This window comes from Dendrobates tinctorius, unplaced genomic scaffold, assembly GCF_039654945.1.
Source record: "Dendrobates tinctorius isolate UK_male_01 unplaced genomic scaffold, ASM3965494v1 ptg000314l, whole genome shotgun sequence".
NCBI classification, from domain to species: domain Eukaryota; kingdom Metazoa; phylum Chordata; class Amphibia; order Anura; family Dendrobatidae; genus Dendrobates; species Dendrobates tinctorius.
In genome coordinates this window covers 2667501-2683374 of record NW_027361981.1, presented here as the reverse complement: position 1 = coordinate 2683374, position 15874 = coordinate 2667501, and the positions used below count along the sequence as shown (strand labels likewise).

Below are 15874 nucleotides of genomic sequence, written 5' to 3'. Positions count from 1 at the left end.
ATCCTTGATGACATTCAGCCATTGTCTGCTCAGGGACCTCTCCTGGACGAGGTGGAGGAAGAAGAGGAGGAGGAGGATGATGGGGATGATTACTTAGGGGAGGAGGATGCATCTCGTGGGGCAAGTGAAAATGTTGGCGTGGCAAGGTCTGGTACAGGGTTTGTGCGTGACTGGAGGGATGTGGATTTGCCAGAAAGTGCTCCTCCACCCAGCACTCGCAGTGCTTCATTGACACCGGGAACATTGGCCCACATGTCAGATTATGCCTTGCGGATCCTAAAAAGGGACCCCCGCATTGCCAAAATGATGAACGATGACGACTACTGGTTGGCCAGCATCCTGGATCCACGCTATAAAGGCAAATTACAAAACATCATGCCACAGGAGAACCTTGACCTAATATTGGCTAATAAACAAGCAACTCTGGTAAATCGGTTGCTTGAGGCATTCCCAGCACACAGCAGCGGTGATGGTTCTCACACGAGCCGTACGGGTCGGGGGCAGCTTGGCAGAGGTGTTCGTGGTGCACACAGCAGAAGTGGCGTTGGAGACAGGGGTTTCATGACAATGTTGTGGACTGATTTTTCAAATACCGCTCACACAACTGGTAATACTGCATCGATGGAAAGTGACAGGAGACAGCAGTTGTCAACTATGGTTACAAACTACTTTTCCTCCCATATCGATGTTCTCCCACACAGGTCATTCCCCTTTGACTATTGGGCCGCTAAACTGGACACCTGGCCTGAATTGGCCCAATATGCCTTACAGGAGCTCGCTTGCCCAGCTGCAAGTGTGCTATCGGAAAGAGTCTTCAGTGCAGCTGGATCAATCCTGACAGAAAAAAGGACCCGTCTGTCAACCCAAAATGTGGATGATCTAACCTTCATTAAAATGAACCACGCATGGGTTTCCAAGGATTTTGTCCCACCTTCCCCTGATGACACATAGGGTGACAGAAAAATGGCTTGCTTTGGTCCACCTCTTCCTGGTACTTCACCTATTTCGCCTTTTGCATCAGCTGAATGTCCAACATCAACATATGCCACTTTCTAAAACTCCCTAACTGTGCTGCCTCCCCCCCCATGGCCGGGGTCACCACCTACCGCACGACACCGTGCGAGTGCCGTTGCCCTGGACAGGTGGGTAGGCCGACTCTTGGGCGCGGGCACTGGCACAGGGTCCCTCATAGTGCAATCAAGTGTCTCTGACGGTGGTGGTGCACACCCGCCGTCAGACACACCGCTGTACTATGAGGGGCCCAGTGCCAGTACCGACGCCCACGAGTGGGCCCCCCTTGCTTGGGCAGGGCCCCAGCATTTGCAATCTTTACCTCTCCCTGCTCCTCCGCTGTGTAATCTGGGCCGTCAAATCCATACTGCCTGACACCGTCTGAGCCTGCCTCCTGAGACATATATTTTGAATGTGTACGCTATCCATACATGTTATCCGGGGATACGGTACCCTTTCTAACCTTTGTGCAATCACGTGCAATCCATACTGTGCCTGACACCGTCAGAGCCTGCCTCCTGAGACATATTTTGAATGTGTACGCTATCCATACATGTTATCCAGGGATACGGTACCCTTTCTAACCTTTGTGCAATCACGTGCAATCCATACTGGGCCTGACACCGTCTGAGCCTGCCTCCTGAGACATATATTTTGAATGTGTACGCTATCCATACATGTTATCCAGGGATACGGTACCCTTTCTAACCTTTGTGCAATCACGTGCAGTCCATACTGGGCCTAACACCGTCTGAGCCTGCCTCCTGAGACATATATTTTGAATGTGTACGCTATCCATACATGTTATCCGGGGATACGGTACCCTTTCTAACCTTTGTGCAATCACGTGCAATCCATACTGGGCCTGACACCGTCTGAGCCTGCCTCCTGAGACATATATTTTGAATGTGTACGCTATCCATACATGTTATCCGGGGATACGGTACCCTTTCTAACCTTTGTGCAATCACGTGCAATCCATACTGGGCCTAACACCGTCTGAGCCTGCCTCCTGATACATATATTTTGAATGTGTACGCTATCCATACATGTTATCCGGGGATACGGTACCCTTTCTAACCTTTGTGCAATCACGTGCAATCCATACTGGGCCTAACACCGTCTGAGCCTGCCTCCTGAGACATATATTTTGAATGTGTACGCTATCCATACATGTTATCCGGGGATACGGTACCCTTTCTAACCTTTGTGCAATCACGTGCAATCCATACTGGGCCTAACACCGTCTGAGCCTGCCTCCTGAGACATATATTTTGAATGTGTACGCTATCCATACATGTTATCCAGGGATACGGTACCCTTTCTAACCTTTGTGCAATCACGTGCAATCCATACTGGGCCTGACACCGTCTGAGCCTGCCTCCTGAGACATATATTTTGAATGTGTACGCTATCCATACATGTTATCCAGGGATACGGTACTCTTTCTAACCTTTGTGCAATCACGTGCAATCCATACTGGGCGTGAGAACGGCTGGCGAGCTGTTAAGCAAGCTACAGCACCTGTCCAGACAAGTACAGGGATTCCCTAGCGAGGAGACTTATTTGATTGTTTTCAATGTTGGGACAGCAATTTTTGGGGAGCACTATACTCTGGAGAATGATAGATGGGGCCCACCATACACTGGAACATTCCAAAGGTGGACATCAGACACTGGAGCAGCATTTACAGGGCCCATTATACACTAGAGCATTAGAAATGGGGCCCATTATGTTTGGAGCATTATTTGGGCCCATAAGACAGTGGAGCTTCATCCATGGGGACCAACATATACTGTAGCATTATGTGGAGCTCATCATATACTGTTTCAAACATTATATGGGACCAATGATTCTGTATGGAGAAATAGATGGGCCTCGTCATGAGATGTAAAAAGTGAGGTATTTTTCATTGTACTATACCGCTATTTATCTGCCGTATCGGAGCATGATGAGTTGTGGTATGTGTTAAAGGGGCGCTCTTTCGCCCAGGGCACATGAAAACCTGCAGCCAGCCCTGCCCCCCACAACTTTAGCCAAATAACCCCCATTTTTCAGTGCGTAACTTGTATTATGAAGTTAATTAAGGTTGACAAGCTTAAGTAAGAAGAATTGATGCTTTTGGCATTCAAATGGGCACTGTAGGTGTGTTTCCTGTCCTCCTCTCACTGCCGACTTTTATTCCCCATTGACTTACATTGGGTTTCGTGTTTCGGGACGACCCCGACTTTTCCCTATAATCGGACGATCTTGCTCGACCTGACTTTTGGAAAAGTCGGGTTTCACGAAACGAAACGCGACCTTAAAAAACCAAAAGTCGCTCAACTCTACTTTTTTCCTTATGTCCTCGGTCCTCGGGTGATGAGTTAAAGGGTGGGGATAGTTATTTCCCTGTTACGTGAGGGGCCACAATTCTGGGCCTTCTCTCTATCCCTTACCTCCCCTGAGAGAATGTCTGTCGATCCGTTCTTCTAGGCCTTGGGTCTAATTTGCGATGATCCTGATAGTGATCCTGATTGGCAGAGGACACGATTATGAATCTTACCCAAGGAAAGCTCGCTGCTGAGTGGTAATGTTCCGAGTTCAGGAGTTGGTCACCAGAGGTTTCCTGGAACAACTCGGCACTCAGGGGGCTATTCCGAAGGAGTCTCTCCGAGCATTTAAAGGATGCCTTGGCCCTGCACCCACCGCCTGATTCCCTGGAGGAGGCCATGACCCATGCTGTCCGTATGGCTGAGAGAGAGAAGTGTCGTATAACGTAGAAGCTCCTCTGTTGCCAGTGAAACCGGAGCCTTTGTCTTCGGTTGAGCCCTTGGAGGTGAGGGCTGTCTCCATGAAGGAAAAGGAGAGGAGACGTCGCAGAGAGAAAAAACTCTGCTTCTGTTGTGGAGGGCCGGGTCATTGGATAAAGGACTGTCCCTCCTGCCCCCCGGATTCCAAGGTCTCGGGAAAACGACCCACAGGTACTTTTTTCCTCAGTCTCTGGTTGCCCAGGGGCTGATTTAGCTGTACAGCAGTTGGAGAATTTGTGACGGGAGGTCCAAAAGAATATTGGGGAGGCTCAGAAGAAGAGACGGGTTGGGGATAAAGTGTGGCTGTCTACTAGGAACATTAAGCTTAAGTTTCCTTCGGCGAAATTGGGGCCTAAAGTTTACTGGTTGGCCCTTATGAGATCACGAAGGTGGTTAACCCAGTGGCTTTTTGTTTACGCCTCCCAGTGTCTTTTAAAATTTCCCAATGTATTCCATAGGGCCCTCCTGAAACCATTGGGGTCAGTGGAAGAAGCATCATTGGGTCCCTCGCCGCCTGTATCGGTGGATAGTCAGGAGGAATTCGAGGTGGAGTGCATCGTGGATTCCTGGTTGGTCCGCCGTTCCCTCCAGTATCTTGTTCACTGGAAGGGGTATGGGCCTGAGGACCGATCCTGGTTTCCTGCCCGATCGGTTCATGCCAATCGTCTGGTGCGCTCCTTTCATGCCCGGTTTCCTGGGAAACCTGGGTTGTCCGGGACCCCCCCCCGTTGAGATGGTACTGTCATGACTCTGGACAGGATGGGTCCACTTCCATGCTGGTCTGGTCAGTGTTAATTCTAGTTTGCCTCTCTTTGGTTCTGGGGCGGCTATTTAATGTTGGCAGTTCTGCATTTGGTGTCTGTTGTGAACTCATTTTCGGCTCCACCAGTTGAGAGTTCTCCTTCTGTTCTCCCTCTGGTGGTGACAGGAGGTAGTGAGGTTGGTTTAATTGGTAGTGATCTGCCACCTGATGTGGAGGATAACGATTGGATCTCTGGAGTATCAGACTGGATATAAGACAGCCAACGCCCTATCCTGGTGCTGGTGATTCAGTCTGCTTCTCAGGTTTTGGACTTCAGCTCTGGTCCAGTCTTCTCAAGTTAAGTTTGTTTTTGTTATTGTTCACACTTGCTCTTGCTCTTATTGGTCAATTCAGTTTTTTGTGGTCAGCCAGCCCCTGCTGGGGTTGTGCTGAAATTCCACTCCTATTTATCTGTATTTGCCTTTTGGTCCCTTATTAGATTGGCCTCTTTTTGCTCTGTCTCAGAATATTTGAGTGCTGATATAGTGGGAGAAGTCTAGTGACTTCAGGGTTAATTTTGCTATCAGAAGTGTTGGACATTATTTTGGTATGATTGCAGACAGTGTCTTTCCTGTCCTTTTCTAGTTAGTCAGGCCCCATCGTTTGCTCAGTCTATTTTTCTGCCTTTGTTTGTGTGTTCATCTTGTTTCACCGTCTATACATGTGGGGGCTGTCTTTCCTTTGGGGTCTGCTCTGGGGCAGTTTTCCTCTTTTCCTGCTTTAGGCTTATTTAGCTCTCCGGTTGTGACGAGGCGTCTAACATCATCGTAGGCACGCTCCACGACTGCTGCTAGTTGTGTGGTAAGATCAGGGATCTGCATAGTTACCAACCTCTCTGGTTTTCTGAGACTTGGCTTGTGTTGTTTTTTCCTCCTCGGTGACCCATTCATAACAGGTGTCTGTGATACTTCCGTATACTCTGTTTGTGGTTGCTGATCCAGGTTACTCGTCCGTAAACATGGTCCCTCTGTGCGTGTGCGCTTTGCTGTGTATGACCCGGTTTGTCCCCTGACTGTATCCTGCGTTGTACTGTCCTGTCCTTCCTAGTTATCTGACCCCTTGGCTCATCTCTGTTTTCTCTCTATCTTATCCCTAAGTACCACGCTCTCATCTGGCTTTTGACCCTCGGCTCTCCTTTGACTACGTTAACTGTTTGTGCCCTGTACTACGCACGCTCAGCTGCCTTCACTGTCCTCATGCGTGGTAACTCCGCCCACTGGTCACGTGACTGCTTAGTTCCAGGTCCTGTGCTTACTGCTTATTCTCAGGTGCTTGCACACTGCGTGCCTTGTTCCTCCACTCCCTGCGCTCGTTCACGTGCCCCCTGATAGCGCCCCCTAGGCTGCCCCAGTGACCCCATTGGTGTCATTACAGATGTGGCCTAGCCAGTCTCCAGACCTGAACCCAACAGAAAATCTTTGGAGGGAGCTGAAACTCAATGTTGCCCCACAACAATCCCGAAACCTGAGAGATCTGGAGAAGATCTGTATGTAGGAGTGGGCCAAAGTCCCTGCTGCAGTGTGTGCAAACTTGGTCAAGAACTACAGGAAACGTCTGACCTCTGTAATTGCAAACAAAGGTTTCTGGACCAAATATTAAGTTCTGTTTTACTATTGTATCAAATACTTATTTCATTAGCAATAAAATGCTAATTAATTATGTAAAAATCAGACAATGTAATTTTCTAGATTTTTTTTTTTTTTTTTAAGATTGTCCCTCACAGTTGACGTGCAAGTCCGAGAAAAATTCCATACCTCGCCATACTTTGTAGGTGGGAAAACCTACAAAATCGGCAGTGTATCAAATACTTATTTTCCCCACTATATGTTTATGTACCGCCTGTAGACGGTGCATTTTCCTACTTTGCATGTGACACTTTCTCAGTTACCGCATGAGAGATGCACTTTTTGTTGCCATGACAACCTCTCATGCCGAGAAGACGGAACATTCCAAATTTGCAGCGCTCCTGCTGTTTATTTCTCTCCCTGTGATGAGCAGTGCTACCAAAAATAGCCATTCGTACAGTGTTATCTCTGTGTTTGTGAGGTAGCCCGCATGCCTCCACCGGGCCAGGATGTTGGGGAGAGAATGCATGCTGACCATCGTGATTGTTAATTACGAGGGTAGGTGATGCTCTTTTTCTACTACACTTGCTATGTACAATGGTCATTACAGTTTTTTTGTTTCTTTTTGTTTACGTTCATCCATTATTTTAAGAGTTTACCCTGTAGATAATTCCACATAAAGACCATCATTATAAAGCTGTGAGGCAGAGCACGTGATGAACATGCTCGGATGATGTGGCTGCATTGTTGGCTGCATTATGTACCGGATGCAGGTTACGGCTCGGTCCTTATCAGCTTTACTAAATTACAGCACACAAGTGACTAGGGACAGGACTGTGGCCTGGATCTATCTGTTCACTCACTTCTAAAGGGCAATGTGATTTATGCACCTTACGTGAGGGACTTTATATATTATGTATGCCCTATGTTCTGTGTAAGTAGCACATGCTTGTTTATTATATCTATTTATTTAGCATTTCTATTTGTTTTGTATTAATAACATGTATAAATAGATTTATTACATATTTATGTTTGCTTGTCTTCGCCACCATATTCTACAGCACTTTACAGACATCATTATCACTGTCCCCAATGGGGCTCACATTCTAAATTCCCTATCACTATGTCTTTGGAGTGTCAGAAGAAACCGAAGAATCCCGAGGAAACCCTTACAAACACAGGGAGAACATACGGACTCCTGGCAGATGTTGACCTTGGTGGGATTTGAACCCAGGACCCCAGCGCTGCAAGGCTACAGTGGTAACCATTGGTGACCTTAAAAGTCGCAATACCTGCTTTAAAATTCTTCTCTTACATCAGATCTGCTTTGCTGTACCATAGTAGCTTACTAAATCAACACACAATTATTTGGGATGGTTTTAGATTAAGTTTGACTTGCAGTACCAAAACTAACCTCATGGGGGTGCTGTTTTTAGATATGTACATGAGCTCAATGGGCCACAACATTCTATAGCACAACCTAGTGGTAGAAACAGATCATAGTTTATATTTTCTACTGCGCAAAATACAGGTTCTTTGATTTTCTCCCCTTTTTTCTTAGTGGTTATTCAGTTGTTTGCACTGCTGCTTTGTAGTGCTGCAGTCCTGATGTAGCATCCCTTTGATAGCAACATCTATATGAAGTTTGGATGTTCTCCCTGTGTTTGCTTAGTTCTCTCCCCACTCCAAAAACACACCAATTAGACTTTGAAACCCATTTAGAACAGGGACCAATGACATTCTCAGTAGAGTGGAATATATTAGTTACCATATATCATCATGCTTGCTTATATAGCACCAACGTATTCCAAAGCATTTGATATCATCACTCACTGTCCCCACTGGGACTCACAAAAGAAATTCCCTATCAGCATTTATTTGGATTGTAGGAGGAGACACACACAGATACAGGGAGAACATACCCACTTGTCCTTGGTGAGATTTGAACCCAAGACTCCAATTTTGACTGATTTCAGGTGACCCAATGGATGTGCCGACCATCTGATGTATATGGTGGCCCTATCAATTCTCCTCTGACATGTAATGTCTTGGGAGAGAAGGATCGGGCAATGGGAAAATCAACCCTCAATTGTTTTGGATAAGTCGCTGCCATTGAAAGCACATTCGTGTTTTAGAAGATAGCTGACGGCCAAAGAAACCACTAGCCCACAGCTATCTTGTTTATGGCCAGCTTAACCAGATCATGACTAGGCGATTTTTGGGTTTGTTCCTAAATAAGGTTTACATTTGTTCAGATATTCAAGTAATTATTGAGTGTTTTCATGTTTGTTTGTTTTTTTGCCGATATTGGGTGATATACCGTCATGGCTGAAACTGTCGGCACCCTTAAAATTGTTCCAGAAAATGAAGTATTTCTCCCAGAAAATTACTGTAATTACACATGTTTATTTCCTTTTGTGTGTATTGGTACAACACAAAAAAAACAAAGAAATAGTCAAATTGGACATAATTTCACACATCCCAAAATGGAACCTTTCCAAAATTTTGGGTAAACAACTTTGTTTCAAGCATGTAATGCTCGTTCAAACTCACCTGTGGCAAGTAACAGGTGTGGGCAATATGAAAACCACACCAGATAAAAAGGGGAGACGTTTATGCAATCTTTGTATTTGTGTATGCCACACTAAGCCCAGGAAGAGAAGAGAACTGTCTGTGGACTTGAGAACCCAAATTGTTGAACAATATCAACAATCTCAATGTTTACAAGTCCATCTCCAGAGATCTTTATGTTCCTATGTCCACGGTGCGCAACATAATCAAGGAGTTAATTACAGAACACTTTTCAGCAGTCTCATTATCATCTCAGACAGAATAGGCAACACCGTAGATCACACAAGATCCACTATTAAAAATTGGTGAGGGTCACAGCGCAGCGCCTCCCACCTTCCTAATGATCATTATCTAGATCAGAGCACCAGCAGAAAAAAAACTTAGATTCAAGTCAATAGGGTTAGACTCATTGCTGCTTATGTCCACGTAGGAGTTTTATAATATAAAAACCTTTAGCCTTAAAGGGATGAGGAAGAAACTTCCAAAGTTAAATTGTGTTTTTTCTTTATTTTTTTTCTCTTATAAATTTTGTGAAATTGCTAATACCAGTTCTCCCCTGCAGAAATTTCTCTACAGCCAATCTAATAAATGCAAAGTAAAGTTTCCCTCTGAGGATTTTCATCGTGGTGTACTAGAACGTTAAATATATTAAAAACCGCTATTACTCACGGCCTAGTAGACGGATTTCCCACAAATCAAGGTGCAGGACGTTTTTCATTTTCCTTCCCAATTCCATTTATTTATATTAGATTATTCTCAACAATATTATCTTTTACGGCTGTACCTTCAGCACAGCTAGATTGATTTCAAAGAAATTGGGTATTTAATTAGAAAGCATCTGCAGATGTACCCAAGCCGGAGATCCCCGGAGCGATCCCGAATCATCCATGAATAGGCATATTGTGAGCAGACAGGATTTCCAGAGAGCACAGCTAATGGGCTCATGCTCAGGATAATTACCTGCCTCTTCTGGTAGTTACCTGTGTCTCTCCCCACCGCACTATGTCTCCATGCTTTTTTACGTTTTTTGTATATTTATTTATGCTGTGGAGGTCAGGTTTTCATTTGGTTTTCTATGTACAAACTGTTATCATGTTCTGTCGAATTTGTGCGTGTGACATCAATGCTGACCATAGACTGTTTACATTAGCTTCTGGCTGATTGTATTCCATTTACAGCTACTGAATATAAAGCTATAGTTATCAGAAATGTGAAACAGATAAAGAAAAAATGCACGTAGAAGAACCGAGAGATTAATAAAAAACTGTACTTTATTAGATTATTGGATAAAAAAAAATGTGTGTGTGTGGGGGGGGTAGTTTGTACAAAGCAAAAAGGGTATTCAGACAATCAAAATAACCAAACAAATGGAACCGCAGGCCAGGGATACAGAAGTTTTGAATGCCTATGTGACAAGTAAAAGTTCACATGCATATGAGGTAAGTACCTGCTCAACAAGTGAAGGCGATAAAACCACTAGTGAACATGATTGCAAGTAGAGGAAAAATAAAGGGGCAGAAAGAACGTATAGATGGTATGTCATATCTTGAGACCTGCAGTGCCAGGACCCCTACGCGCGTTTCAGCTGAAGTGCCTTCTTCCAGGGGAGTCAGTTAGTTATCAGAAATGTGCAATGTGCTGATATTTCTATATGCAATAAACACTAAGGATATGTTCACATGTGGCATTTTTGCAGTGCTTTTTTTTTTTTTCACTGTAGCATTAATGTTGCATCTTACCGTTCCAAAACCAGGAGTAAACACCCTGCATTAACTAACTTGCCATGTAAATAGTAATAGTACATGTAAAAAATATAGGGTACTTGGTTCACACTGTTTTGAGTGAAGAAAAAAAAAGTGTAAAAGTTATCCCACCGCGACAAATAATGATGGTCCTATCTCTTCAATGTAAGTCTTCAAACAGAGGCTGGGCAGTCATCTGTCTGGGATGATTTAGTGAATCCTGGGTTGGACCAGCTGACCCAGGACATCCCATCCAACTCTACCATTCTATGATTCTAGTGTTTCACCTCTCTGTGTGCCACCGGCAGGCCTCAATAGATAAAGGCAAAGCAGGACCCCAGACCTGACTGTTTTCCAAAAAAGGGGGGGGGGCTTGTGTTTTTTGAGCTGCGGGGTATTTTTTGAAATCTGCAGAATGTCAAACCTTTCAGTATTGTACAGCTTTATCACCCATTCAAATGAATGGTAAAAATCACAAGTATAAACGTGGCAAAAATTCAGCAAAAACACATATGCAGCGCTTTTCCTGCCACCACTCTGGTTTTTAGTGCAGAAAAAAACACAACGTGTGAACGTCCCCTAAAGGAAAAGAGCCCTGCAGAGTCAAAGTTCCATATACTGTATTTCTGTATAGGAATTCGTAATTACCTGCTTCAACCATACAAGAACCACATACATGTCATTTGTTCTGCATTATTGCACTAGTAATAGTAAATGTATATTATCTGGACCTGTATATAATGAGATGGTTGCAATAGACTGGTTTCCTTGGGTCACTTGAATTACTGAAATCAGCATTTGCACCATTATGGGTCATCCATTCATCCCTTTCTATAAGGTGTTTGCAAGAGAGGTGTAAAACATGAGCATCACGAACTTTGACATAATCCGGCAGTTATATGCCTACTATGGAGGCATCCATTTGCTATGGGACCCATTGGGATCCCATAGCAAAATGGATGGTTATGTCCTGGCACTGACCTCTTCCTACTGTCTACTATAATTATAAAACTCATTTTTTTGCCACAACTTTTCCTACACGGAATTCACTGCACAGAAATCTCTACAAGTTCTGTAGGAACTGTCTAAATCCATATGTGACACCTAATGATAGTTGCAGGCAGACAGAATTCTACCATCTTTGCTATATAATCTGAGAGCAGCATAGCGTAGTGGAAGAGACCCTGATTCCAGTGAAGTGTGTGTGTTGCGATTTTAATGCAATGAGTGTTTTATCAGCAGGATATTATCATTAGAGGGCTAGCTGCCCCCAGCACTGATCATGCTGCTGTCATATTACATAATAAAAACCTGCTGACAGAGATTTCCTTTAAAGTGAATCTTACAGTAGATTCATGCTGCCTGACCCACAGACACAGTGAATTAGAGTCCGGCTACATTACTGAAGCTGTGTATGACGATCCATTTTTTGATTCGTGGCAGCTTTGGTTCCACTATGATGTAAATGTAGCTTTTTTTTTCCCTTCAGCCCAACAGGGGTTAATGTCAGTTTCCCTTGCTGCAAAGTGCAGAGTTGCCAGGTCAGCTGATTTGGGTGGTGACCACTTCCACCATCCTTTAAATAGTCACCTGATGCATCAGCTGACTGCCGGTGATAGAGCAACCTACAGTGACCAAGCCTGGAGCAAGGAGCTCGCTGGCTGCTGCGGTGTATCAGCTGGTTTCATGAGTTCGTGATCCTGGTGCTTTTGTTCTGCTGTGCGGTGCTTTGCAGCAGAGGAAGTTGTAAAGCTAAGTTGTGTTATTACCCCGTCAGTCTCGTGTTTGTCACTGTCCCCTGTGTTGTACTATCTGCAGTGGTGATGCTAGCGCCCTTGCTGGCCAGTGCACTAGCCAGGGCAGTGTGAGGTGACAGCGAGGGACGAGGTTCCTGACGGCGGTGGGGGGAAGGATCCACTTAGGGCATTACAGGAGGGCAGGCTCAGGTTTGAGCTGGAGGTGACCATTCCTCATTTCCCAATTGGTAGGGCCTTCCTCACCCCGCTACCATCCCGTTGCGTGTCGTGCCATCTGTTGGGTTGTCAAATATCGTGATACTGTGTATGTTCTACTCGGAAATGCTGCGGCATTTCAGAAAAATCATGCTTATAACATCCAGCTGCGGACCATGAAACCTGGATGACTGTTCAAAGAGGCAGGTCCCCATTGGATTCTCTCCACCCTGGTGCCGCAGATTAACAGGTGTCTGTCTCTATGTTTGTATGAGATATCTGCCAGCCTAGGGACGGTGGGGCAGAGAGGAGCTGCGAGGGACCTGAATAGGACTAGTCATCCACGACAGTCTCCAATCACCTTTTCAAAGTACGTTTTCTTTGAAACATCGCAGCATTTCTAAGTAAAATATACACGGGTGCTGTGGTGTCTGATTCATGCTGCCAGTGGTTGAAGGCATGTCATGTGGACTGATGAGTATCTTTGTGACACGTTTTTATTTTTTTCAAGAAACAAATATAACTTTTAGGATATGTGTACCATGGGACAGAATCTAGGAGTGTGTGTTATGTGAATATTTAATGTCTTTCAATGTATCCATGTAATATACTGACAATGGTGGATTAACCACACTTCCATCTATAAGTTGCTAATTTATTTATCCCTGTCTGGATACGCCTGATTGTCAGCAACTTCAAGTAGACAGGACTCGTCAGGGCTAGCGGGGGGCACTATTCGCGCATATCTAGGGTGCTAACCTCCGGGGTTAGGCAGGGACAGTAATAGGTGATCTACAGGTTCTTGTGTTTTATTGGTCAGCTGCTTTCATGCCGACATTCCCGCATAACAATTTATTACCTGTGTGGACCGGTGAGCACCTGATCTCTTATTAACCGGCCTCTATATTTCCTGGACGGTTTCGAGACCGTTCTTGGTGACAGTTGTGTTGATTATATGTTTAATTTAATTTCCTTATCTCTTTATGGAGATTCAATGAGACACAGTCCATCGAAATCTGGATGTTCAGGGTGTAACAAGGATAGCCATTGTTGAGTGGGGGCGCCAGTCACATGGGTGACGACCTCCGCAGCCTAGATATGGGCAAGCTTAGGGTCTGTTATTGTGACCATGTTACTGCAGTCCATATTCCCTAATATATGACCTGTGTGGATAGGTGAACACCCTTTCGCTGGGTCTCTTCTTTTCTTGGCCTGGCTTTGCTCTACATTACTCTGGCCCGTTGAGTTAACTATAAGTTACGGATGTGTTATATAAGTATATGATTAATTTCCTTATCTATTTGTGATGATTCATGGAGACACATCTCACAGGTCATTGATAGCTGAATTTTTAGGGTGTGACAGGGTGAACAATCATTGAGCAGGAGACTCAAAGGATACGATGGCTAGCACTGAACTTAAAGATTAGAATGACGGTGCTAGTGAAAGGAACTAGTGATCCCATAAACAATAGTTAAAAAAAAAAATCACTCCACACGAACGAGTTGGAAATTATGCTTAGACACGGAAGTGTCAGCTTCTACCACTGTGCCACCAACGGATAGCGACCGCCCCTCACCAGAACCAGCAGCGTGGAACCTTCCAATATAGAATCCATTACTCTGGGTACCTCACCTTAAGGGTAAGTGCACACGTTGCGGATTGTGCTGCGGATTTTTCCGCCCGGATTTGCAAAATCCGCAGGTAAATCCGCAGGTCATAAGACCTGCGGAGTAGCCTGCGGTTTTACCTTGCAGTTTGACACTTGTACAATGGAGCAGGTGTAAAACCACTGCAGATTCCGCCAGGGCTGTAGAGTCGGTAAGCCAAACCTCCGACTCCTCAATTTCCCTTACACCGACTCCAACTCCGACTCCCACATTATATTGCTTATATTTAAGTGAAAAATTTATTGTAGTACAATGTGAACATCAGACATTTAATCTTTTCTATGATCCAATAATCAAGATATTTAGATAGAACATAATATCTATTTATTGGAATACAGCTTTAGAACACAAAAAACTGTATACACGTACATACATACAGTACAGACCAAAGTTTGGACACACCTTCTCATTCAAAGAGTTTTCTTTATTTTCATGGCTATGAAAATTGTAGATTCACTCTGAAGGCATCAAAACTATGAATTAACAATTATACAATTAACAAAAAAGTGTGAAATAACTGAAAATATATTTTATATTCTAGATGATTCAAAGTAGCCACCTTTTGCTTTGATTACTGCTTTGCACACTCTTGGCAGAGTAATGCCTGTCCTAGGAGTCATTTTGGGCAGCTATGAGGTGTCCCTGACTGGTGCTAAAAAAAGGAGTGTTAGTCTGTGTGCTACCCGGCTTTCATTCTTTTTGGTACAGATATGATATGGATAGACAGATATGGATAAATGGATATATAGATAGAGCAGATTTCTAATCTGCTTTTGCTATTGAAAACATTATCTATGAGCTCAAAAACCTTTCAGGTGATGCAGTTTTTTAAAAAGCTGATCAGCTTTTGCAACTGAAAAACGTATCCTCAATAAACGCAGGAAAAACGCTGTGTGTGAATGTAGCCTTAGATCAGGAATAGAACAGCCATTTATAGGACATTTCATAACTTTCCCAAATTCCTATGAAAAAATATTCAGCATATTCTGCATTGAATTACTGTACCCAATTTATTTTTATATTTTAGGAGTCGGAGTCGGTCCATTTTATTCCGACTCCGACTCCATCAAAATGAGCACCGACTCCATGACTCCGACTCCACAGCCCTGGATTCCGCACAAAGAATTGACATGCTGCGGTTTTGAAACTGCAGCAAATCCGCAGCATGTGCACTGCGGTTTTCAATTTCCATAGAAAATAAAGGTACTGTATAACGCAGCAGAAACTGCTGCGGATCCGCAGGGCCAAAAATGCTGCGGATCCGCAGCAGATTCCGCAGTGTGTGCACACACCCTGACACAAGTCCAGTCTTTACCAGTGGGGATACACCATATCACATTGTATGAAAATACTACACCACAACACCATAACTACCTTTGACCTAAGATGCTTCATTAAATGGGCGACTATATGATCAAGGCTATTAACTGGCCGAAACGTCATTTTGCCTGTCGCTACAGCAATCACTATTAATAAATCCTCTCTTGAAGCATAATTTCCAACTCATACGTGTGCAGTGGTTTGTTTTTAACCATCATTGAGCAGGGACACTAACTGCTCTTACCCGTAGGGTGCCAACTTCTGAGGTCCCGGTAGGGGTTAGCTTAGGGTCTGTGTTTCTTGTGACCATCTTCAGTAGTCTATGTGAGAGACAACTATCTCATTTCCGCCCACACTTTTTGTGATATCCGTGACTATTGTCAGTTTACCTCATAGTTTGGATATTGTAACCTATTGCTGATATTTATCATTAGGATTGTTATTTTTTT

At 44.2% G+C, this 15874-nt stretch overlaps 1 protein-coding gene across 12 annotated transcripts in view; it reads left to right on the top strand.

Annotated features, from left to right (window-relative positions):
• Positions 1-15874, top strand: part of APBB2 (amyloid beta precursor protein binding family B member 2) — a 432059-nt gene that overhangs the window by 242763 nt on the left and 173422 nt on the right. The window contains exons 1-2 of one of the 12 annotated variants that reach the window (XM_073561138.1): positions 6615-6728; positions 7312-7430. The exons of 10 other annotated variants lie outside the window; for them this stretch is intronic. In XM_073561138.1, coding sequence (XP_073417239.1) covers positions 7376-7430 — 55 coding nt within the window. In that variant the 5' untranslated portion in view covers positions 6615-6728; positions 7312-7375. Of the gene's footprint in view, positions 1-6595; positions 6729-7311; positions 7431-15874 lie in introns of those variants that run through there. One more of the 12 variants, XM_073561139.1, reaches the window with a different exon arrangement.